This window comes from Crassostrea angulata, chromosome 4 (genome assembly GCF_025612915.1).
Source record: "Crassostrea angulata isolate pt1a10 chromosome 4, ASM2561291v2, whole genome shotgun sequence".
Lineage (NCBI taxonomy): Eukaryota > Metazoa > Mollusca > Bivalvia > Ostreida > Ostreidae > Magallana > Magallana angulata.
The window spans coordinates 7,988,501-8,016,379 of NC_069114.1; the positions used below are offsets into that span (position 1 = coordinate 7,988,501).

Genomic DNA, 27,879 nt, shown 5'->3' on the forward strand with positions numbered 1-27,879 from the left:
TCATTTAACTTCTTGCAGTTGTTTTAAAGTTTGACATAGGATTGTAATTTTAATACCAAGCGCGAGAAAAGTTTAAAAAATATATACAAGTGTATGTTTAAATTCTGTTATACACTTTGAGCTGGATTTTTATCAGACCAGGAAGTGAATTTGAAAGAGGAAGTTGATATATGTACTACGCGAAAGTTTTATTTATTACCACACGTTCAGAGCCATGAAGTAACATTTCCTCAACCAAATCGTGAGTATATCTAATTATAATGCGTTGTCATTTATAAACTTGATATAGAATGCACTTCTTTATTTGTGAACTATATTATTTTTACGTCCTGTATTGTCCAATAATCAAGGTTGTTGTTGTTTTTATTGTTGTTGTGTATTGTGTTGTTGTTATTGTTTTGTGTGAGAGGGAGGGATATAGTGTATTTATAACTTACAATGATTTTATATCGATGATTCATGATATACATGATATACATGTATTGCTGATTATATATGAGATCTAAAAACAAAAAAAATGAATGTTTGTGAAACAAACACTCACATAATTTATCATTTTTTACCTGCATTTAGAAAAGTGGTCAAGAAGTCTTGATTGATTTTCTGTGATGAACCTAGAATTATGTTAAAGCCTGATTATGATGTCTGACTGTATAAATATTTGCCATATGGGAGCACGTCATTAGGCCAAAAAAAAAAATATGTGTGTTTCCTATTTCATCAGATTTTAAAATAGGGTAGGTAGGTCGGCTTTTTTTTTTTTTTCTTTTTTTTTTTTTATTAAATGAGCTTTTCAGTTTTCCCCTTTCCTAGCATATGATTTTTCTATACATTAATAAAATGTATTTTACAGGTGGGGCATTTGTGAATAGTGACAACTGTTACAGAATTAAAGCTTTATTAAATCTAAGATTAATTTGGAATGTCAGTATATGAAGATTTTATTTTCATGTAAATAGAACACATAAATATGACAGCCACTATAGATTAACTGAGTATAGTGCTCATTACCACAAATATATTATATAGTAGTTATTAGTTCTATTTTCCTGGTCAACTGACATAACAGTAGACATTAATATCGTAACTGTAGGTGTTGAATTCTTAAACAGAGGAAATTCTGGTTGATCAGACGAGAGCCTTAGAATTAAATCTTTTCAATAATTTAAAAAAAAAATGAATACATCATTAATAGTTTAAGACTAATTTTTAGAATTTTGCAACTGAAATGCAGCATTTTAAAATCATATTTATCATGTGAATGATTGTTACTGAGGCCTATTCAAAGACTTACGATGTCTGCAGTCTCCACACCCAGAAATATAAAAAAAAACTTTGCCTCTGCTTTTTTCATGTACATCTTTATATTAATTTTGAACACATCACTGCCCTAAAACTATTTATTGCATTGATAATTTAGCTAAAATAACCAAGGATAACTTTCATCCATGCTGTCAATCTGCACTTAGAAATCTTTAAAACGCTTTGATAAGTGGTGTTTTCTATTGAATTGTTACAAGCGTTTTTTAAACTCTGATTTGTAAAGACTCTATTGTTTAAACCAATTACGGTTTATAATCTGGATTTGGAATAAAAAGTGTTAGGGTCGGCGCATAAAAAATAGGGTCGGTCGGGAAACCGGAAACACACATATTTTTTTTTTTGGCCTTATAATAATATGCAGCCCGGCCATTAAATTTCATATAAAATATACAACATGCATTCCAGGGGACTTAAAAAAGAAGTTTTAGGGTTTTAAGGGACCTTCTTATAAATTTGAAAGTTACATGTACATGTAAAATGCTTTAATCCACTCAGCTGAAGTTTTATACCCCTCTTTCTGTGACTATACTTTGACCAGGCTGTGTACACATGAGTAAAGTGCTCAGGTATTTTTTTTTTTAAGTTTTATGACAAGTTCAATCATGAAGATTTGAGAAGTTCCCTATATTGGACTATATAATAATTGTTTCAGTCAAGCTTCTCAGCATTAAAAGATAAATTATATAATATAATATATACATGTAAGTCGTTGTTAAAAAAAACATCATTACAAGTAAATGTAGGTACATGCAAAATTATGTAAGAACAAAAACTCCCAGAGGAGACAGGATAATGAGATCAGGTTTATCTTTTCTGCCAGAATTGAAGATAATGAGCTGAATCGAAATAATTATTTCCAGGCTTCGATCCCCATTTTCTTCCTTTTCCTATCATTGAGGAAATTAAGAATTCAAAATCCACCCCCTACATGCATGTTCTTAATTGACGTTGCACACAGACAAGATTTGTTGACATTCACAACAATTTTTATTCTTCTGAATCAGATGGGTTTTTTGGGGGTTTTTTGGTGACTGTTAATTCCATAATCTCAGATCGTGACTTAATTCACGATCCAATGCATACAATACAATAAGTTATTCTTGGGGTCAAGTATGACCCCCACATAACCCTCAGAAATGGCACGACCTATCTAACAACCCTCTGTATAGTGGTAGTGGCTGACCACACAAACCAGCTACTGGTCTGGTCCAATGACAAGCCACAATATCATGAATATTATCAATATATTTATTAGCAGTGTATGATATTAGGCATTCAATGAGCTGTTTTATAAATCAGTACATTTAATTTTAACTACTCATATCTTCAATCTGTTAAATTTAACACTTACTATAGGTACCTCAAATATAAGTATGAAGCTAAATCTGACTTTTACTCTCTCTCTCTCTCTCTCTCTCTCTCTCTCTCGAGATAAAAATACTGCACCAGTTACTCTGAGGTCTTAATTTATATAACTGCAATTGACTACTCCCTTAACTAGATTTTATAAATTAAAAAAATGTAAAGCAAGCACTTGATTATTCTTTCGCAAACAATGGCACTATATATATAATTAATTAACTGTGATTATTCTGCTGGGCTAATGATGTGCATCATAAATTACTGGTATTATATCATCAGAGGTATTGCGTGCTTAAAAAATTCACAACACACATGAAGCTTATATTGTGCATGTGAAAAAATGTACTATAATATATATTGATTTAGTTTGTTATATAAATAAAACTAAGTTTCCAGTGATAAGGAAGGTAACTTGAAGGATGTTGACAAGATCTACATGTATACTGCTTAAAATTTTATATAAGATCTTTTCGGTCAATGAAAGGCATATTAAATAATGTACGATGAATATAGAAAATTCCAAATATTTAAGCTAAAAATTTGAATACCGTGTATTCGATAATTTTTGGGGTGATCTAATTTTCTCTAGACTTTCAAAATCGCAAAATATAAAATTTGCAGAAACTATATCATGTATCATTTTCTATAAGACACTTTTAAAATCACAAAAAATGACTGACCCAAATAAAAAATGCTACTTATTTTCCCCATTTTTGCAAATCTTGAATGTGATACGCGAAAAAAAATGGATAAACTGTACAGTATAATTTTCTTCGAAATTTATATGAAAAGATATCTTTGTTTCAAGGAATTATAAAAATAGCCACAACAATTTATCGGTAGTTCTCTGAAATTTTGGGATATTTTTGTCTTAAACCTCAGCTGTAACATGTACGTGTAAGAATTTAAGGCCCCTGCTATTTAGGAAAACTTCCTCATTCTTTAGATTGAATTACTATGCACGGTGAAATCGAATGAAATTTGAGCACTATATACACAGATATTTAAGGGCTGTCAACGTTTGCCATATCAATGCCATAAAAACTTATAATAAACAGAAATGTTATAGATATATTAGATATTAAGAGTCAAATGTCCATCTGGCGTGCATCATCGTATGCAATGTTAACCTTTTGGCTCAATCAAACAGCAATCTGTTACATGCTTAAAGATTATATTTTTGTTATCTGAATTTTCAGATCTTATAATTTACCACAATTCAACATGTTAAAATTTGGTTATTAAAATATTTATAATTTTAAAGGTTACACAAATATTATATTTAATTTAAACTCAGGTTAATATTTCTACATTTGGACAATGTTTATAAATATATCACAAATAAATGTTTGTTAATATATATAGAGTAAAATTGTTATTAAAATATACAAGTTTTTAATTAGGATGTTTGAAGCACATATTCTATTTGAAAATTAAGTAAAGAAGTCCTGGGCCCCAACCACAACCACCACCATATATATTGCCCCCCCCCCCCCCCTCCCCACCCCCACCCCCCCAAAAAACCCAGATTAAAATGATCAATTTTCCTTTTTTCAATTATTACAATTTTAATGATTATTGGGAAACAACCTCTGCATTTATATGAACAGACAAAAGGAGTTTTATAGGGTGTGGGGTGGGGGGTTAATTGTTAGGCAAGATGATGTTGGGAGGATCTTTAAACGTACAGTTCACAAGCAATGAAAGGTGGGACTTCACTGATTTGTCTTACATGTATATAAAGCATTAATTCAACTCCTAAACATTGCTCTATAGTCTTATTAATCTGTGAAAGTATAGGTGAAGAACCATGTACACACTTGAAACTCTTTTAGCCATTAATTCATCAAAACATATTAATTACAGAGTACAATTTTGTTAAAACGTTTGTGGTTTTAATTTAAAAGAGGGGGAAAGCCTGAATAAAACCAAAATATTTTATTTTTCTGAGTATAATTAAGTTCAGGTCTTTTCAAAAGTAGATATAAGGCTAAGCTTTAATGGTCCAAAGATATACACTATTAGTACTGAGTATTTCTGAGTTTTATGACATGTATTTATTTCAAAATAAGTAGCATGTGTTTATACAAATGTGATATATATATATATATATATATATATATATATATATATATATATATATATATATATATATATATATATATATATATATATATATAGCCTATAAAGTAGAGTATATATATATACATGTAAGTATAATTCAATCTTGTAAATACATGAAATATATAATTCTCACATGTGAATCACTCTAGATCTTGATGGGCATGTAACGATGATGTACAGAAAGATGATGCATATCCTGAAGATACACTTACAAACCAGTCAGCTATTACAAGATATAAGTGCTTAGTCATATATAAGACATGCAGTATTAAAGTGTTACAGTTTAAAACCTTGATACGTTATATACATAGAGAGTTCATCTTCTAGCTAGTATGTAGCTAATTAGGCTCCAAAGATATCGAATGGATCATTGACTGAAATATTATTAAAGCTGTCAGCTAGCATTTGCATTATTTGGGTTTTGTTATAATCTAGCACTAAATATATACATGTATATATGCATGTATGTTCTGTGGTGTTATTGTAATCATTACGACTTCAACAACAATTTTAATGAGCTCTGTTAATGATTGCTGGGTTGAATATTGTACAATGAAATGAGTTGTGCGACAATTAATAGTCTCGTAATATGATGGCTAAAAATAAGCATTTGCCAACGAATTTACATTTATTATATCCTAAGAACAGCTGTCAATTTAACTAAAACATCAAGTATGATTTACTTAATTGTAAACACATAAAACATCATATGCCTACAAATATTATGGAAACCTATTCATATTTTATGCTTATTAATATTCCCTGTGAGATGAAATTCATGATTTTAAGAACTTGAATGAACCGTTCATGAAGTTTCATGACTGGTTCATAAAGGTGGTTCATGAATTTTATTCATGAATATATTCTTAAAATGTAATTCATGAACAAATTATGAACATACAAGAATACAGGAAAATTTTTATCAAGAAAAAACATATTGACTTGATAAAAGTTTAAGAATATACTTATTTTTCCGTTTTGCTTGACTTAAATTATATTTCTATTTTTCAAAAAGAGGTTTTTAAGACCAATATATAGATTATCTATCAGTAAAATAAAATTTTAAATAAAAGTTTACAATTTTACTTTAGCATTTATATTGTAATACAAAATAGTTTACTTTGGTTTTCAAAGCTGAACAAAACGTTCACCAAAAAAAGATTTATTCATGTCCACCATATTTTTTTCACTTGCCCCTAGCTATTTGATCAGCCTTTTTTAAAAGCCTTTTATTTCCTTACAGATCAAACTTCAAAGTTTTCAATGTTATTCATCTCACTAATTTTTAATGGATGTACATTTTACATCTACATCATGTAACTTGACGGGATAAAAATTTTCAGTGTAAGCAACTACAGTTGAACTTTAATATCTCGAACACTGATATCTCGATTACAATGGATATGTCTATGATAAGTGATTTGTAAGCTGTCCCATCCATTTTTTTTGTATTTCAACCCAGATATCTCGAATAATCGCATAATCTCAAAGTTTTTAAACAGTTCAATCTAGTACGAGATAACAAAGTTTGACTGTATATAACTCATATGTACCACACCTGTAGAAAAAGTAAATTTCACTTTAAAAAATGCACCATGCAACATATGTGCATTTATAATACATACAAACACCATCACAAAGTTCCTGTTAAACAAATGAATACAGTTGTGTACATAAAATATCAACACAACATAAGATTAGAAGACTTAGTACTATATGTAGGCTATGAGTTTCAGGTGTGCAATAATAATAAGGTGTGATGAATGGGGAAGAATTTTTTACATCAATATTAATCCTTGTCCTGATATTGGTCTAAGAGATGGAAAAACTTAAAATATCATATTTAGTTAACATACCTTAATTGTAACTTCAGAAAGAAAATTTAAATACCTGTATTTTTTTTAATGTATACCTGGTACATGCATTATTGTTAATGAACATTATATAAGTAATTTAATTTAAAATTTACGTTGTTGTGTTTTATTTTATAATCATTTTGTATTTGTTCAAAGTTTTGCAGAAGAAGAGCATCCATATAAAGGAGACAAGATGAATCGACCACTCCCCAGGAAAATGCTTCCTCTCCCTGATAATGATGCCCCCAAAACTTCTAGACAGGTTCCGGTTGGTTGAACTTAATTTAAAGTCAGGAAATCAGAAGCACTCTACGTACTTTTGTACATGCATGTTCTTTAAATACAACAGCAAGGAAGTAGAAATTATGGGATAAATATTTGAAAAGCCAAAAAAACAAAATATCCGGGGTTAGGGGGCTTAAAAACACCATCTGATAAACAGTGGATTTGCAGGGCCATTTGTAATGAAAAACTGTGGTGTGTTTTCTTAAGTACATTGTGTGGCGTATGTGTCTTAAGTTTGCGTTTAAAAAAGTTTAATAGGGTGGGGATTATGATCACCATATCAACTATGGATTATGAAATTTTACATATTTCTAGGGGTTTAGCGTCCAAATCCTATAGAATAGGGATTTACACATTAAAACCGTATTATAAACATACCATAAAAAATGTATATTTACCAAGATTTGTGAGATGGTATATATGATTTAATCCAACTCTGAGTGTTATCTTTTCCTTTTCCAAGGCTCAGAGATAGGAAACACACAACTTGTCAGATTAAAAATATTATACCAGCCGTCACAAATCATAAGAGATCCTACATGTACTATAAATATAGATGTCATATATATATATATATATATATATATATATATATATATATATATATATATATATATATATATATATATATTATATATATATATAAAACATGTATCAGTAACTGTAAATTTGTTCAGATTTCTCTTTATTATGAACTGTTAATGACTTTTCTGATTTCTCTGTTTTATGAATGGTTTATATTGTTCTGATTTCTCTGTAGCCTCTGCCCCAGGATGATAACCAGCCCGCCCCTCCCCTCCCTGGGAGGCGAGCCCCGCCCCCACTTCCTCCCACAGAATCAGAAAAGGTCAGTTTACATTACATGTATTAATATAATTGCTACCACTTAGCAGCAACTGTCATTCAATATTGTCATACTGCAGTATGAAGAATTTCTTGAGTCTTTATGTTTTATGTAATTTAAAACCATTATAAAAATATATGCCATTGCTTTTCTTAATATGCATATTTAAAAGTTATTGTTGTACATGCACTTTAAGATAAGGTAGACATATATACATGTTTATATACACTATATACGTAATATTCTATATATTTAATTGTATATGATATGTTCAAGTCTTATATGTTATTTTTATCACCATACACACAGTGCATATTTATATTATCATTATCATGCATAATATTCACTGTATCTTATATGAAGTGTATTTTTTAATTCATTATGACTTAAGAAGTCATAGTGAATTACTTATTAAGTATGCATACTCTGTATATTAAGGTCTATAATATATACATGTAACTATATGGAATGGCACTACTATCATTTTATGTTTCTCTTTTCATTTATTTTTAAATTACTTTCAATAATCAGTTACATCAAATACATAGTACACTATGTCAGATAAAATAAAGTTTATATGAAAATCAGACAGTATAGATAAATAACTATAAGAACCACATGTAAAAAGGTATTTTTATAAGAACCACTTAAAGACAGATCACATGTAAAAAGGTATCAAATCATACACAATATATTAATTTTAATTATGTTTGTATTCAATTTTTGAAACATAATTTTGTTATATATTAGCTCCAATACCTTACAAAGTCTATTTCTTTGACCTGTTTCTTTCTTTCCAACCTCCCTTATCCCTTTAGCTGCCTCCCAGAAATCCTTTAGACGTAAGTGATTTTCGAGTGCTTACAAATATATAGCACATTTATTTAATTAAAACTCAGGTGGTATGCAACATACATGCAGTCTAAAGTAGATAGGAGTTTGTGCCACCGTCATGGGGCCATAAAATTGTAGATAGACTCAGTTTTGATCTTAGCTTCTTCTTGATACATTCATTATAAAACTGAAGGTCAAAAATTAAAGGTAAAATGAATATTGAGGATCTGCATTTTGATCACTTCCATTCTTCTCAACTTCTCCGTGTAAATACTCCTCATAAATAAAAAAGTAGAAGTTAGTCACATCCTGATGGAGATGTCTTTCACTCTTACATATATGGACCCGTAAGTAGATTTTTACACAGTGATTATTCATATCTCCATTTAAATACCCTTCATAGATAAAACAATTGAGACAGATCCATATGGAGGCATATCTTTTCACTTTTATGGCCCCATAGCTAGAATGTTGCACACTGTTCCTGGCATCAATGACCTAAAGACCCTGGTGGCTGGCTAAGATTTGTTTAAACTAATCAAAGTATGGCTTTTGTTAATTCAAATTATAAATGATTTGCTGGGGTATTTGTGTACAGTCTCGTTTATAAACTGTTAGTAATAACCAGCTTGTAGCTGTACAGTTTTATCACAGTCTCCATTATAATTGCCTTAGGAAGACCAACATTACATGTGTCCCAGTCTTATGATCCTTGTAAGTAATTTCCTATCATGCATGGGTGAATTCAGTTTTAATTGGGTTTCAATTTACGGGTTTTCTTGAAAGTAAGTATGACATATGGTTTTCTTTTTAAACTTTTGTAAAAGGGAAATAACTTTTAAAAACTGTTTTTGTGGCACCATGCCAAGAAAGAAATGAAGAATGAAGTAAGGATTGAATTTGTATATTATTTTTTTTACCACAAATGCATGTGTACAAGCGGGTACACTAGTATGACAATTAATGTTTTGGTAGTTTTTAATTTCAAAATTCTTTTAAAATATTTTGCCATTCAAATTTTATGGCATCTCCATTTTTGAATGCATTCTGTGAAAGTTTACTTTAAACAAGGCTTAGACTGTTCAACATAACAAATCTTGCTGGTTAACAAAATCACACCCTTTGAAGCCTCAAATCCCATTTTTATCTATGAAACTTTATTTTAGGGACAAGAGGGGATTGTGCAATAAAGTGTTTAAAAGGCATTGTATAAAAGGAAACTTTTGACGTTTACACATTCATATACAAGGAAGTTATTTTTCAAGCCAGGAAATATTTCATAAGTTTTACCATTATAGTACTTGGGCTTCTGATTTTCATATTATGTGATATTTTTGTTTTCAATATAGAGACATTACATTTTTATAACATCACAGTTGTGTGATATTATATACAGCTTTAGTTTCCTTACATAGCCAAACATAGCGCCATTTCCGCAGCTATATGCAGCTAAGATACGCATGGTCACATCATCTTGCTTATAAACTCATAAGTTCCAAGTTTTCAGTCTTATGGCAAGATAGACTCAAGGCCCTTGAGTTTTTTTAGAATTACATTTTTTTTTGTAGTTACAGTTTAAATATGTGTTTTGGTTGTGTGCATACGAATAAATCATTTTTCCACATCTAGTCATGTTTCTTACTAAGCAAGGTCAAATCTACTTGCAAACTAATACAGTATGATTGCCCATTTATTTTCTTCATCCTCGAAAATGAAAATCTTGAATATGATGTTGATATTCACTTCCTTTAACTTGTATGTAGCGCTCTGATTCTTCTGAGTACGAGTCAGATTCAGATTTTGATGCTGATTCTGATGAAAGTTACGAGAAAATGCGGGATAAATTAGCTCCCCCTGCTATTCCAAATCGAGGCTATCAGCAAGTAAGTGTGGATTGCTGCTGTTCGAATGATAACTATAGACCTAACAGTCATGGTTTCTAGGCCCTCTCTTTCCGCTAGTTTTTTTTTCTAGAATTATTACAGTGGTGGCAGATATAATTGTGTGTTCTATTAATATAGATGGCGTGGTTCTTTACTTCACTTTAAATGTATCACCGTATACTTCTATGTATGAGTTATACATGTTCGTAATCAGCATTCATTACATAACTTTGTGCACGAACATTATTACTGTTTTATAATTCGCATCATCCAGTTTGGAATTGTGATTTTGTTACTTATAACGTATCAGATACGGCATGCCTAAATTGTCACTAACTTCGAGATAAGCTTAAAAATGCAATTAACTTATTAAGCAGTGTCCATCATTTGATACATGTAAAATGTTTCATGTGTCTCTCTATAAAAAGAAAAAGGTTTATATGTATATTTCTGTAATAGGTCCTTGTCAACTGAAGCACTGTTTAATAAGTGAGCACATGCTATATTTTGTCATAAGTTGGCATATTCGAATAATGAATTTAGAAATTGAAGATTAAAATATGAGAGCTTGATTAACAACATTTATCTCATTAACTCTTGATTTTATAGAAACAGACTATAGTCATGATCTGAAATCTGTAAATCTTCCTTTTTCCTGATTTTATCTTTAAAACAATCTTTAAAATATTGAGTAATGCAAAAGCAAGACATTGCTTCGAAATAAAAACATCCTCCCTACCATAAAAACGGTAGTTATATTGCAGGATCAAGTAAAAAATGTGACGTTCAGTAATTTTTATTTAATTTGTATTTTCTTTTTATGCAAAGCTATATGTCAGAGTTTAAATCTGACAAGTATTGAACCTTGCTTGCTACATGTACCTACAAAGCAGTGTTGTAGTTGGCATGAAGAAATATAATGGACGGGGTAACGCACAGTGTTAGGTCTGTTTTATTTTTTTCCAAGAGACATATTAAATAAATGAAGCGTAGTTTTCAATACCCTTTTATTCACACATTTCACCTACTCACATCCAACTACTAAAATATTGAATGTGGCTTCTTATTATAAAGTTTTCTACCAAAAATAATAATAATGAAATAAAGTGATAAAAAAGAAGTCGAGTCTTTTTTATATTATTTTTTTCCAAGAGCCATATTAAAATAATGAATCGAAGTTATCAATACTCTTTTATTCACACTTTTCACTTTCTCACATTCACATTTATATATTGGCTTACCTTATTATGTTATTATAAAGTTTTCTACCAAAATGATAATAATCAAATAAATCAAAAAACAGGGATAAATCAGACGTTTGAGTCTCTTTGTTTAAAATCCAAGGACAAAGGTAAAGAAAGATGACGGATTTTATAATTTATTGTCTTTCAATAGAAGCATAAACACTCGTCAGATTGCCACTTGAAAACAATTATCTTTTCGTACGACCTCTTAGTTTATTTCAAATTAAACTAAGCTATCTCGGTATAAACCTTCTAACTGAAGTTAACTCATATTCGCGATTTATTCTAGTTAATTATTAGGGTTATAAATGTGGGAAGTGGGTGATTGGAAGTAGAGGGCGATTCGTTTAAGTAAAACATTGGCTGCAAGTTTAGGTTCAGCGCAATTCATTGAGAATTTTCTTCAGTCCCTTTCAGTTTCACCTGTAAATAACACTTTAACTGAGGTATGACTGTCAAGAATGTGTATTATATAACACCTTCACATTTAAAATAAAGAAAGGAAAAGGTATAAAACCTTGTCTACAACGTATAATTCATAAAACATTGTGTAGTGCAAAACGTAGTCTTGTTTAACATAACAGTTTTCCAAAATTACGGATACATTGAAATAAGAAACTTCAAAAGGTTACCCATAAATTTATATACCAATGGTATTAACAAGAGATGTGCGTTATTTGTTCACTTTTATGTTAAGGAACAATGAAGACAATAATCAAGCCAGCTAATGTATGCAGTAAAGTCAATGGGACCGGCACACAAAATACTTAATATGCTCAATCACACAAAAATAAATTTACAGACTTGATTTTTGCAAGAGACGGGTGCTATTGTTGAAAGATACTCTAGCTTTACATTAATTTACATTGCATGATGCATATTTTAATCAATATATAAAAACTGCACGTATTGATAGAAAGCTTTGCACAACACGGCAGCTTATAATCAATGGGCTTGAGAAATTACTCACGAATCAGAGATAAATATTTTATACATTACATGTATAATTTATGTACCTGTATGCCAGTTAAATTAAGACATTTATTGATGTGTTACTGTCATGATGAAGTTTTTAACATGTATATGTTTTGGGGTTTATATTTTTTGTTTATCCACATGTATTGTCTCCTATTATATTACATTATTTGATATCTACATGTATTTAAAAGTTAGACTTTTTATGGTTTACGTTTGCTTTTAGATACATAAGTTAATTACTATTATAATAGAACGTGATCCACGATGGATCCGGTGCTGGTGATATGTTGAATTTAGACTTACATGACGTCACATTATCATCGATATCGCAAATTAATACGTCATGTTAAGTTCTTTCACTCAATGCATTACTGATAAAGACAGCCATTTCACTGGGAACACAATAGTTGTTTTTCATCTAAAGAAGTTTGGTGGATTAAGCAAGTGTATCAAATTACAACATTTGTGTAACCCATACATTATTTTAAGAATCAAATTAGTCTGGTGGACATGCAACGATGGTACAAAATGAAATATTGAATTTCATCTGGCGTGGCGTGTTTAACAATCTCCTACGGTTGGTTGTCACCAGGAATTAGACTAATCTAAGACTGTGCTGTTGTATTTGAAACAACCTTAATAGATTTTCCAACTTACAACTTACTTATAGTAATCTAATTAACACTAGATAACATTTTATTGATAAAAAAAGTTAAAAAGAAATAATCATGTAAAAAGATTTTTGTTTTTGTTACTCTTCCTGAGCTCTAAATTAAACAGGTATTTTTGATATTTGTTATTTTTGGCTCTGTGATGTGTTATAAACATTTTGAGTTTACTTATATGTTAATCAAGTCAGAATAAACACATCCATTACTAGTACATATAACAAAATTTACTGCACAACAGAGAAACGGCCCACCATCACCACCCTCCACCCCGCGCTCCTCCAGACAGCCACCCCCGGAGCCGTCACGTGGCAAATCGTCCCGCCCACCTCCTCCGTTACGACAGTTACCAACCTTGCCACCTATCCCCGCCGGAAGGAAAGGAACCCCGCAACCTCCCGTACAGGTTCAGTAACTGTCGCCTGCATGAGATGTTTGCATGATACCGACTGTTCCTTTCTGTGGATTTGGTGACATTTTTACCTTGCCCACTCATGCGTTGAATGTCTCTCTTGTCTGTTCTTTTTATGGCGTCTATGTACACATATAATTGGGACTCGTCTAAAATTCACTTTTCCTTCTTTTTCGTCGTAAAAATCTCCTAATATGGATCTGTTCTAAAATGTATCTATTATGTTCTTTTTATGAGAAGACTTTCGTTTAATATCATTAAATCATATTCTTTACACATTTTGGTTCTAAACTAAGATTTTGTTCTTTTAGTGACTATCGCATTTATTCGCTGAATGATACCTTCGTAGAGGGTATTTTTACTCTGATGTTCGATTTTTCAAATTTTAATCGTTCTCATTTCGAATATATGGTGCACATTTTCTATCTTCCTATTCTCAATGATGGTTGGTATTCATACCCAAACTTTTCTAGATTTTTTACGCAACTATACTTCGTCTTGCTGAAAAACAAATTCATTTTAACAAAATGAATATCTTCTTTCGAAATATTACAATTTGTTTTACAATGGTGGTATATTGTTCAGCTGTTCTTTTCTTTCCTCTTATGTATACTTATAAATAGATGTATTGCTCTATTTTCCAAGACGTGCATAAACTTCTCTCTCTTGGCAAATGTGATAAGAATTGCACGTAATTTAATCTATTCTGATACCAGCAAAAATTTTACAAACATCAAATAAGTGTATATCTCAAATACTAGGGTATCAAAGCATTAATGAAAACATAAGTTTAAACATAGATACGTTAATTTACAGTAATCTTACTAAGATTTTCCTAACCAACATCTACAAATATATTCTCTTGACATTACATAATTTAAAAATGGCGATATGGATCTAAATTGAGTTTTTTAATTTAAGAACAGGACCTAATATGGTATTTAAATCGCTTACTTGTATAGATATATTGTATACAGGACTGGGTTTTACAAAATAACCTACGACAAAGTCGTAAATATTTTCAGTCTCATAGATGGTCTTTAATAAAAAAAATTATATAAAACCATTTATTAACAACTATTTTATTTTTCATAATAATATTCTACAGCCATTAGAATAAAACATTGATTAGTTAGGGATTAATTAGCATTCATTAATTTGGTCGTAAGTCGTAAGTTCTTTTGTAAAACGCAGCCCAGGATTTTTAAAAAAGTTTATAATATCGGTATTGCGGTTAAACACACAGACAAACACTCGCCACAGAAAAATGTTTTTCATATCCTGAAAATTAAGTGCTCAAACTGCAGTTTTATAGTTGTTAATGTTAATGGCTTTTGAGAAATTCCAGAACTGAGAAAGAACAAAAATTTAGTTTAGAAAATAAATTTTATGTACACTGCTACACGCGAAGGTTATTCTGTAAAACGCACACGATTAACCTATATAAAATGATGTCTTAATGCCATGGCAAAGAATGAACATTTTTATTGACTGAAAACGTTAAGACAATAATTTCAAAATTGCACAGTATTCAATGTTTTTTCACTTATGCCTTTAGGTTCCATATCTTGGACTTGCATCTACCATTTATTTTTTAGAGTTAAACATGTGTGGTGAAGTGTTGTTAAAATTACCTGGAAATACAGTCAATTACAGTTAAATTGCGTAAAAACCACCAAATTACTGTTTTTCATTGCATGACCATTTCCTGACTGGTTTAATTTGTTGAATCAGCATGCATGTGTTTGGGAGAGGTGTGTTTGTGTAATACTCTGTGTTACATTGTTTAAACGAATAAATATTTTATAATTATAGAACTATCATTATAATTTATAATAATAAGTTATATAAAATTTGTTAAATTTAAAGTATCAATTCATTTTCGACAAAAATAGGGATTTGTGATATTACATATTATGCTGAGATTCTCGCTCATTTATCAACGAATGAGATTGGTTATAAAATGAATCGCAATTTTATTCACATCGTCCTTAAGTAGAAAGATGTTTACTATGTTTCAGGATGACGAACCCGAAGAAGTGTATGATGATGGAGAGATTGGAGAAGAACCAAACGATATATATGAAGATGATGTTGAAGTTGGACCACCGGAAGACGTGTACGATGATGGTGAAATATTAGAGGAAGAAGAATACCATGAACCGGAATTGGACATGCCACCCCCTCTCCCTGCACCGCCAAAGGTATGGAAAAAAAATTGATTAACTTTATTTGGTTTATAGCCCTTTGTCCTTCATAAGCTTGAAAAATCTAATGGTATTGGATGTGCCCATATAAACGTTTTGATTTAGCTCGTTGTACCCGTATATGAATAATAATAATAATAATAATTGCAAATTTTATATAGCTCTTTTATAATGCTGATGCATTTCTCAAAGCGCTTTTACAATTTTACAATATAGGAGTTTCTGTATAATTGATAGAGTTTATAATTTCTATTTGTACCTCAACGAGATCCTCCTCTTCCTTCCCCAACAATATTGGTTTGATCTTTTAAATTACTGTTTCAGATACCTCAATAATATTGGTTTGATCTTTTAAATTACTGTTTCTGATACCGCTTCAGAGAGAGCCTCCTCCTCCTCCGCAGTCCTCCAGACCGCCTATCCGACCCCCTTCTCCCCAGGACGTCTATGAGGTGGAACCAGACCCGGAACCTAGACGCCCCCAGGTAATGTTGTGATCACACCATAACTTGTATCCACTCTTAAAAATTGTATTAGTCTGAGGCTTGGAATTTAGTTATTTGACGTATATTCTGTTTGTAATGTTTCTGTGAGACTGTCTGTTTGTTACATTTTGCTTCTAGTTACCACCTAAAGGAAATGAAGCAACATGAACACAAAAATCTTTATTTTTTTGCACTTTTGCGGTTTCAATAATAATATTTGGTTGTCACTGATATTTTACAATTTAAGTTCTGATTATTGTTTCGAAACCTTCCACTCAGCAAACAAATAAATCAAACCGTAATGATTTATGAAGATATTAATGTTATTTGTAGTGATAAGAGTTGTGTAAAGAATTTCATTTCTACTTAGATGCATGTTTAAGGTATATACACATATTACGCTAAAAATACGGCATTACGCAAAAAACTATATTTATCAATACATTTTTTTGCAAATTGCTACATTAAAGCTAATCAAACTGTGATATAACCTCACTGAAGTGTACAAAAATGTAAACCTATAGAATTGTATATCCCTGGGTATCTGCATGCTGAAATGTCTATGCTGGATATGGCATCCTCCATGTTTCTGACACCCTTGACTGTGATTAATAGAATTTGTCTTGTTTCTCTGTACCGTCATGCATGACTGCACATCCTTACAGACAATCGATGATGATGAGGATGATAATATTTATGAAATGGAACCGGAAGTTAGGGACGAACCTGAAAGATCACCCCCTCAGGTACATCGATAGATAGAGCAGCTTTTTGCTTTGTGGTGAAGGGGACTTTTTATTTATTTATTTTTTTTACTAATTTCTTTTAACTTTCCAATTTTACATACTGTTAGCATTATGGTTTTTGACTGCTGTAGAGAGTTTTTAGTGCTACTAAAATGCAAGTTTACGATAAATGTTTTCTTTTTGCAATAAAAATATTTTTATGGGTTTTACTTTTTAAATGATTTTAAATGCTATAAATGTAACACTGAAAAAGCATTCTTCATTTTACTGCAGTTGATGCTCATTACGTGGATGTGCCATGCTTTATAACTCTTTATGCTAACATTTTCAAAAAAACTTTACATGCATTATACATTATTTGCTTGGACCATTGGTAAGAATTGTTTTGGCCTTTCTTAATCTTTTCAAACAAATACAGTTACTAAATTGTTAGTTAGTTAGATTGTAAATGATTCTTGATATCTTTATGAAATTTTCAAACTTTTATTATTCGTTATCATTTGTATTAATTTTGAAGTTTCAAATGCATATTTTTCCAAATTAAAAATATGTTATTGTCCTCTCTGATAACATATACTCCAGACATGTACTATATAGTATTTTTCCCTCTTATTTTACTATCTTTTTTTTTTAAATAGCCTTCTAAAATAGTTTATATGTTGTCTTTATTTTCTATACTGGCGTGCGACCAGTTTTCGCTGAATACTCGTTCGTACATTGTTACGTCATTTTATCAACACATAAAATTATATACAAAAAATGACGTAACATTCTACTGCAATTGTATTAGGCGAGAACAGGTCACGTGCCAGTAATGGTTTTATGTAGACTTTCATTCATATATAATTTTCTATCTTCTTTTTCTTCGATTTGTATTATGTTATTGATTTTGGTGTTTAACCTAAGTGTATTTGGTATTGTTTAATTTACGTTTTTGTCTTCTGTTTTTTCTTTCAATTGTCTATTTCTTATTTAACCCAAAGTCACGTTTCGTTTGTATGGCTTTGTTTTGTTTTTTGTTTTATTTTGGGAGGGATGATTTGTATTTCATTTAAACAATTTAGTGTTTTTGATGATGAAAAGTCTTATATTAATTATTAAATATATCGGAGACAGTCTTCATTGGCTTTCAGCTTATCCAACCACTTGATAAGTGCGTGAAAGTTTACGGAGATATCCCAGAGATTGCCTTATTAACTACCCTGAATCAGCTATGATCAGTCATTGTTTATACCAAATATTAAAAACATCAACTGACCCTGAATTAGCTACGATCAGTCATTGTTTATATCAGATATTAAAAACATCAACTTACCCTGAATCAGCTACAATCAGTCATTGTATTTACCAAATATTAAAAACATCAACTCCTTTAAGTTATTCTATTTCTTTGCTTAATACTTTCAGCTTCCAAGTAGACCTGCTGCGAACCCCCCTCAGGAAACCTATGAAATTGAAGAAGAGGTATATCTGGATTAATTCACAATATCTGATTCATCATGGCAGACTTTTGAATCTGTTATGAGTCATTTATTTTCATTGTTAGTTATTTGCAAGAGATGATATCTAATTGCGATATTGGAGGCATATGTTCCTACAAAAATTTATCTTACATGTAATTTACAGATAATTTATAATATTTTTGTTAATTATTACGGCTAGGTAGAAGTTGCATACGAAATAAATATGACGAGTACTGAAAATGCCTTCTTTTTATGAACAAAATAAAATTATATAAGTACTTAAAATTAAAATGCATTTTTAATTTTTTTTGTAGCAAGAAGAATATGACGAATTTTCTGTGGAGGTTTTTACCATTTAGAAATCTTTTCATTTAAGGCTTATTGAACTTTTTCCAAAAAAAATCTTGAATCGAAAACTAAAGTTTGCACTTAAAAGCACACTATACCTCAGCTAATTAGGGATTAAACTTTTTCTGAGATAAACTACAATGTATGTTTTAAAGATATTTCAAATTTGAAAAAAAAATGTTTTTATCCATATGCATAGTATTATCTCGCAATGTATAGAATTTATGCCTTATGTTTAAAACTAATGTAACAATTTTGATATTTTAAATGAGATAAATGGTGCAAGATTAAAGATCAACCAATTACGCTGAAAAATATATCAGCGACTATGACATAATTATGTGTTGAATATATTTGTTTGAGCAGCAGGAGACATACGATGAGTTTGATCAAGGGCCGGCTGAGGTGTATGAGGCGGTCAGTGATGAGACCCCTCCCTCTATACCAGGCAGACCGATGCCCCCTCCACCTCCAGCAGTACCAGCGCCATCAAAACATGTGAGAGAAACACTTCTCTGCTACAATTTAAAGAAATAAAATTATAATCTATTTTTAAATTAGTTGTACAGAGCAGTGTCGTTAACAACAATCAATATTGCGTTGATGTTGGGGGTTTTTTTTATTCAATGGTGAAAAGATTATTTGAACTTCTCAGTTTATTAAGTTTATTCATTGAAGAAGTGAGTGCTTAAAGAATTGAAGTCATTGCTTAATAAATGTATCGATAATCAAAAGCATACATTTTGTAAATCAAAACTATTAAATTGTATTTTAAAATCTTTTTTCTGTCTTAACTTATTATTATTTTCTTTCTTTTTTTTCTTTCAGACTCCACCAGTTCCAAGAAGCAAAGGTATTTAGTAACTGAATAGAGTCATGCATTTTCATACAATTCCTTTCGAAATTAGGGAGTCATTTATACAGTCATGTTTATTATCTTCGTGGTGAAAGTGAAAATCAAACTGAACAATTACAGGTGCTGGTCCGAAACCTACCCCTAAACCACCTGGGGGTGGTGGGCCCATGGGTATAGATCTCAGTGCTATTACTAACATCAAACTAAAGAAGGTAGGGGTACCTGCTGATGATCGCCCCAAACCCACGGAAACCGATAAAATCTACAGTGAAGAGGGAGGCGTCAAATCAGCATTTGAAAAGTTCAAACAAAAAGGTAAAAAAAATTACGGTAAAAATTCACAAAATCAATGATGCACTTCTTAATTTTGTTTATGTAAAATTGCTGAAACTTTGTATGTAAAAGTTCCCTTTATTTTTCTTTTTGGTTTATTTTTAACATGTTCTGTTGTTGAGTTTTTGAAAGGCTTATTTTTGCTACTTTTCCATATTTAATTGTAAATGTTATATGTCAAATGTAGCTCCACAAGGTATGCTTTCAGTTTGTTTTCTTTTTCTGTCCAAATCTCTAGTCTGTATTTCTATGTGTCAAATCTTTATGATTGAACAAAGTCTTTTTCATTAATGTAGACTTTTGTAGTTAAAATAAAGTAAGACAGCTACATTTGTAATTGGTTTCCTTTCATGAAACTTGATATCTACAACTTACTTAACTAGAACATAATATTTAGTGTGTATGTGGCACATAATTTAAAGATAATAATGTATTATTTGAACTGTATGTTGTAGAAGAGTATTCCATAGGCAAAATATTGACCATCTTTTTAAGTGCATAAACTAAATGCATAAGCATAGATTTAAAATAAAGAATATTTTAGATAATCATTGAGTAGAATTGCTTTAAACTTATAATGCAAACCCACTGACGTGTGTCTTGGTTATAGAAAAATGAATCAAAAGATTTTCTTTCAGAATCTGGAGGTGTAGGCCAAATAGATTTTCGAAGTCTTTTGTCTAAACCTAAAAATAACATTCCACCCCAAGACATTGGAAATAAACCTGTAGAAAAACCACCCCCACCGACTCCTCTCAAGCCTTCAGTGAATAGATGGGGGCAAAACAAGGGTCAAGGTGATACAAACTCACAGGAGCAACATCCAGTGGTGTCAAAATCACTCCCCCCTGTTCCGCACAAACCGACGGAAGACCAGCACTCTCAGACACATCCAGGGTCCTCTTCTCCCTTTCCTTTCAAATCTAAGCACAGTGATCCATTATCGGAAATACAAACGCCATCTATTAGAGTATCACCTCTTCCTGGCCCTGTTCCCAGGAAAGAGGTACCAATGCCTCCCAGGCAACCATCTCCAAGTCCCGACCTCCCTCCTATACCGGCCCTGAGGGTCAGTGAAATTCACGGTTATCGTATACAGCTATGCCTTCGTCAGTAACCCAAATGTGCCTTTATACTCTCACTTCATGCACATTATTTCTACTTCACTTTATCCACAATTTCTCGTTGAAGATGATATTGCGTCTGCATGAGTAATACACGACTAGTGTTTTCTTCTTTGGGTAGTCTCTTGTGAATACAGTTTTTATACTAGCGTAATATATGTATATGATTAATCATTCATACACAGTGTTTTGACAACTTTCAATGTACCAAGTGCTCAACAAATGGACACCTGGAATATAGATATACTTCTATACGTATTTGTATATCTTAATGTTTATTTCATTATACATTATTGTATTGTCTTTCTTAACAATTTCTTTTCATTATAAATATTCTTGATTTCAGAATTGAAAAAATTGATATATGAAAACTTTAGTAAGATGATATATTAGGCGTTTGAATTTTATTTTATTTTTATTTTTTTTGCCATGAGGATCCGTTTCAATTGAATAAGATGCTCGTGATAATTAAAAGAACACGGTTTCTTTATAATGGCTGATTTTTTTTACGTAACGTGAAGGTCAGACGCAGTTGCTTTCTGTGATGTCGTCTTACGGCTGTTATATTACATTTTGTTTCAATAATATAAGTGATCACTTCATCGCTATACTACTATACTAAATTTTATTTTCGGTGATTTGTTATTGATGAATGCTTTGAAAAAAAATCACCATTACTAATAACACGTGAACCTTTGCTAAATGAACACATTGAGCTTGCTCAAGAATGAAGATAATCCGCTTTCAGCGCGGGGTAAATAATACTATTTTAAGCATTAGTTGATTACATGTAATATTGTTTTTGCACATATAGACGACGATGACGCTCAATATATTATCTTTGAGACTTTGAATTTGGAAATAATGTCTTGCTTATCCTTGGGAAATCTCAACAGCAAAGTTAAAATTCATTGTAAACTATACCAAAGTATATTCTATGCCAGGTCTGGTTGTTTGAATTCGATTATACAGTCTACGTTCATACATTGTTTAGATGATTTGTGCCAGAAAATCAAAGTAAATATATATTTGTTTCTAGGTTTTTTTTTTCAATTAGATTGATTTTTGTTAATTTTGTTTTGTTTTGTTTTTTTTTGTTTTTGTTTGTTTTTTTTTTTACATATATTTCATTTCATAATAATATTTACTCTTTCAGAAACGTTGACTCTTTATCAGTCGTTTATTAGTATATCAAACTCTCTCAAACACTTTACTAGTAATCAAGTATTATTTGTGTTTCTTATGAACAAAGCTTTTTCACATACTTCACTAAATGCTATCGGAGAGATATTAAGCAAGATAGGAGATAATTAAGATACAATTAAGACATGAAGACAAGTAGAAAAATTAGATTTATTGCGGGAGTAGGTAGACTGACTTTCATTTGAGATTTTCAGATAAACGATTAATTTGATTTATACTGGGAGTAAATTAAGTTAGTCATCATAGATTGAGTCTCATAAATCTTTTTTTCGCCAAATGCACACAAATAATTGCTTTTCTAATATGTTTGATATTCCCACATTGCACTCTACTATGGTTAGCATTTTAATTATTGAACAACTTTAAAACGTAACGATTCAACAAATATAAGCACTCAAAGGCAGAGCAGTGGAAGGGTCACCTTAAATATCGAAGCATGTGTGTTCCAATCTTTGCATGCTCCTCTCTTTTTCCAGACCTTCAAGCCTCTGGATCACTCCCATTTCCAAAATCAGCTGCCGCTGTGGCTACGTCTCTTAAGAAACCTATCACACCTGGAAAACCTAATTTACACGTGCGACCGTTTAAGAAACAAGAGTCAGAAAATACAGACACCAAACCTCCTTCACCGGTTTCTAAAGCACCGCCGTCTGTACCTATAAAACCGGTTAGTCAAGGAAAGAATTAAGGCAGGGTATCAAGTAGTGTACTAAAAAATGTTTAGTACTGAGGATGATTCCACTCCAAACACGTAAAATAAAAAAAATATTCAGACATCTCTGTCGTGGAATTTGATATTTGTAACGGAAAATGGTTCGTAAATTGTACTAATAACCTTTGAAATTATCATTGTTCGTGGTTCACGAATTTTTGTGGATTTTGTTGGGCCTGAATGGAAACTGTAGCGATCTACTTATCTTTAATTATGTTGTATTATGGCGAATTTAATACGGGACGAGAGTGTATGCAACATGTGTATTCTTACTCCTCGGGGAAGTTTTGTATTTCTAATTTTAAAAGATGATATTCTCTTATTGAGATATATGTTTACAGTGTTGTATTTAGATATTGGGAGACGTTTTATATATTTTGAAAAAAGCAGAATAAGACCCAAAATGCCCGGTATCGTGTGGAATCATCCTCGGAAGTAAATTAATTTCATGTATAAAACCAGCAAATAATAATATTGAATTTCTTCTTCCTTGGTAGATTAGAAGGAAAATGTTTACTGGTATTTACGTCGTAATGGATTTATTAAATCTTTTTAGTATATAAATAAATATTTTAGAGAATAAACGAGATGAATAGCTATATCTTTATCATACTTTTTGGTCTATAATAACTAGTAATCTCATTCAACATAATCTCCTTTTTACAAAGCATGCATGTTTTACAAGTTTTCAGAAAGCACGCATTTTATGCATGCATTGCACACATATTTACCTACCTTAATTTGTTTAAAAATAATTTACGATATTCTGTTTTAAATTGAGCAATGTAATTTCGATCCACACCATTTATTATCGTTAAGAAGAAACTGATAGAAAAAGAGAAAAATTATTTTTGCTTAAATGGACAGTAATAGTTAGGCTTTTAAGAAACATAACACCGGCTCTTACTTTGTAGCGGTCACCCTCGCCGGCCAGAGATGCCCCTCCCCTACTTCCTCCCTCTAAGTCCATACCAGACAAACCTGCGCCAGCTCCTTACTCTCAGGTCAAACCGAACACCAACGTTTCCAATGGAACCAAACTAGGCGTCCAGGAAGACCAACAATCGTCTGGCGATGAGGATGATGATATATACGACGATGCTATCTCAGTAAGTCACAGATGCATTGTATTCTCCGCTTTTTTCGCTCTTATTCTTTTTTTTTTATCAATGAAAAGGTTACATATCCTTTGCAACATAATGAAGAAGTGTACTTTAACTTAAGTAATTGTTATTTCTTCTTTTCAGAATCGAGATCCCCTGCTTGGTGAACCTTGGTATTTTAAATCGTTAAAAGATAGGAAAACAGGAGATAAATTATTACGAAAAGTTGGCAAGGTAAATTTACAACAACATTTCATGTCAAACCAACAATCTCATCTTTATTTTTAATTCTCTGTGAGGGGGATGAGATATCAGTTATATCAACATTTCAAACAATTTATTCATTTTCTTCAGTCAATTTTTATAAAGTCATAAAAATTCTTTTGACGTTATATTGTGGATTCATTCTTTCAAATACATACACACCTCTTAGAATGTGTACACACACACACATATATATATATATATATATATATATATATATATATATATATATATATATATATATATATATATATATATATATATATATATATATGTGTGAGGAAAACCACAATAAATGTGCAACCATAAATACTCATCATTTCACAGCAATCAATATTTCTCTGTCCGGTTGTCATAAGAATTTAGGTAAAATATTATGCGACCATTAATTTTTTTTCAGGATGGAACATTTTTGATACGAGAGAGTACCAAACAAGGCCACATACAACCTTACACGATGATGGTATTATTCCAGAATAACATCTATAACTTAAAGATAAGGGTACGACCAGACGGTAAAATGGCCCTAGGAGAGGAGAAGCCAGATGAAATGGTATGATCATTCTAAATATCACAATAACTTAAACTGTATTTGAAAAATTAAGATTTGAAAAAAAATATGATGGTTATCAAAAAGAAAAATTAAAGGTGGGTTTTGCAAATGTTACTACATAATTTACGACAATGATATTCAAGAGGCTTACTATATCTGATTTGTTTGTTTGTTTATTATTACAGTCCTTTATGGACGTCCAGAAGCTTGTTAAATACCATAGGGAAACGGAAGTTATTCTTGTTGGTAATACGGGACAACACAAAACATTACTCAAGTGTTCTCCACCACAGAATGCTCTTTGAGCATGCACAGCACGAGATTAACGCAATAGGTTGAGTTTTCAGATTAAGAAGAGCATTGATTTTGTGTGATTCTCATAATACCTTCCATAGGATATAAATTATCATTTTACTTGAAATGTTTTCAAATTCAAATTTTTATCATTTGCAAATGCATCTATAGTAATCGAACGAACATCTTTACTTGTTTCACTGTATGCCACATACACGCAGAACTGGTTTTGATTTGTTTTTATTTATCATTTGCAATGTCTGCCGATTATAATTTCCCATATACTAAATGAGAACAATATGCATGTTAATCCATTTAATTGAATGTTTTGCCTATATAAAATTTTTGATCAAATGTCACAAATTTACAACAAAATATTTTTATTTTTAATGATACAAATCAATGTGACAACGCATTTGATCAAACAATTGTCATGTATTCAATATACGTTAACATTTGTGATCGTTAAGGGTGCTATTTGAAGGTTGGAGCTACGAAAATGTTCCCAAGGTGACATATGTTCCAGGGGTCATAGATGTGTTACAACGAAAAAAAAAGATTGTCCCCTCATAAATATAGCTGAATTTCAGTGTATGATAATTTGGTAGGTCAGTAAATTGCATATATATCTTGTGTGCGGGAAAAAATTATCTTTTATTAGTCTCTGATTTTTTTCTTTATTGGCGAAATAGATGTCAAATTGATGTCTAGTTTTCTTTTTGGAAATGAAATTCGCCAGTGTGAAAATGAGTAGGCGTGTGATGTATTTTTATTTTTTCTCATTAAAATATTTCATTTTACAATGATACAGTTCCGTTGATTATAAAGTATGATTTTAGTGATTTAAGGGTTTGTTTTGTTTTTGTTTTTTTTTTCATTTGTGAACTGATATAATAAACAAAAACAAAACTTAAGGTTTGGAAGCATTATTTATTTTTTGCCTATATTGTAGAAAGCTTTATTTTTGCAAAATTCTAGTAACAATATTTTTGCAGTTAATTTTTTCCATATTGAGAAAACTATTTATTCATCTTTTCTCGTGAATTAAGAAAGAATTTTCATAATAAAGATTTTTTACTGTTTGGTGAAATTCTTAAGAAAATGTTTGAATCGCAGAATTTTTTTAAATTTCCACATATCATGAAATATTAACTATATACATGTAGTGATAACAAAAAATAACACTCTGAAACCTATATCAGATGACTCTTGGAGTTTAAGCTTTAAAAAAAGAGGCACATTCATATTGTTTATAGATGTATGATCGTTATGTAACTGTATACTTTAATAGACATATATGGACGACAACCGTCGTAACATATACAAGCGCACGTGTGATATTGCACCCATTCCTTGGACACAAACAATACATTCCACTAGTAAATATCAATATTTTTATCTTTCTTGTCAAGCCTATATTGGTAGTTATTGATGTAGTTAATTTTGTATTCATATTCTAAAGGATTGAAAGGGTTAAAATCCATTTCTTGAAATGTATTCATTTGTAATTATTATTAGATTTACTTTAACGCTTAGTGTGTTATATTTTTTGGCATAACTTGTTCTTTCGTTTTCATTTTTTCCACTTTCTTGAATTGCCAAGATTTATTTTAGTAGCTGAATGCTTATTTGTGATCAAATGAATGTCTGGGTTTTTTTTAAAATAATGCATTTGTAGCAATTTAATGAAATAAATTTGATACATCAAAATGATTTGTATGTTATATAGAGATAGAAACAATTTTCTTACATTAATTTTGATTTTGTATACACATTGTTAATGAGCTCATTATTTTTCACAGTCCTACGAAATTGAACGTGAAAATTGTTAGTAAAGTATTCTTTACAATATCAGATTTTCAAATAAAATTATGAAATACTTAGTGGGCTTTATTTTTATTTCCTGTTTCCATTGAAGAGTTGTTTCCCTTCTTATGTAATAATGCCAAGTGCTGATTTTCTTTTCGTGGTTATTGAAATTGAAGAATTCTTAATGAAGACAGATTGGTTCAAAGCAAATCAGTACAGACTGTCAAATATTTGATCAGTGTTTCTCATTGATATGCCCACTTTCGGCAGTAAATACGAAAATTATATACTGGTCCATATTTCAATAAAGTGTTTATTTGGGTGTTTTTGGCTAATTTCTGGATAAATTTATAGATTAACCTGAGTTGACAACCCGTTTAACAGAATCCTGTATTACGAACTGTAATTACTTTACTTGCAGACACATGTAACAAGGGCGCATCATCGGGGCTTTTTGTTTTTTGGGGTCTGGCCCTTCCCCACTTTCAAAAACGATGCTTCGTGTCTGTGTAGAGATCTAATATTTAGCAGTTGATTAGTGATAGTTAATATTTGCGTTAAAACGT

At 30.9% G+C, this 27,879-nt stretch overlaps 1 protein-coding gene across 9 annotated transcripts; it reads left to right on the plus strand.

Annotated features, from left to right (window-relative positions):
• The first annotated feature begins 106 nt into the window (after positions 1-106).
• Positions 107-27,387, plus strand: LOC128179275 (B-cell linker protein-like). Of its 9 annotated transcripts, none has more exons than XM_052846655.1 (19): positions 107-241; positions 6,822-6,933; positions 7,711-7,797; positions 8,613-8,636; positions 10,392-10,511; positions 13,643-13,807; positions 15,835-16,017; positions 16,401-16,505; positions 17,171-17,251; positions 18,659-18,715; positions 19,029-19,058; positions 19,429-19,560; positions 19,891-19,915; positions 20,039-20,233; positions 20,890-21,320; positions 24,205-24,399; positions 24,538-24,627; positions 25,058-25,210; positions 25,396-27,387. In XM_052846655.1, exons 2-19 carry the CDS (start codon positions 6,859-6,861, stop codon positions 25,513-25,515), a joined length of 2,268 nt encoding a protein of 755 aa, XP_052702615.1. In that variant the 5' UTR covers positions 107-241; positions 6,822-6,858; the 3' UTR covers positions 25,516-27,387. The 9 variants fall into 9 exon arrangements, with proteins under 9 accessions (XP_052702615.1, XP_052702621.1, XP_052702617.1 ...); XM_052846661.1 differs by lacking the exon at positions 20,890-21,320 and adding an exon at positions 23,055-23,245; XM_052846657.1 differs by lacking the exon at positions 17,171-17,251.
• The last annotated feature ends 492 nt before the right edge of the window (positions 27,388-27,879 follow it).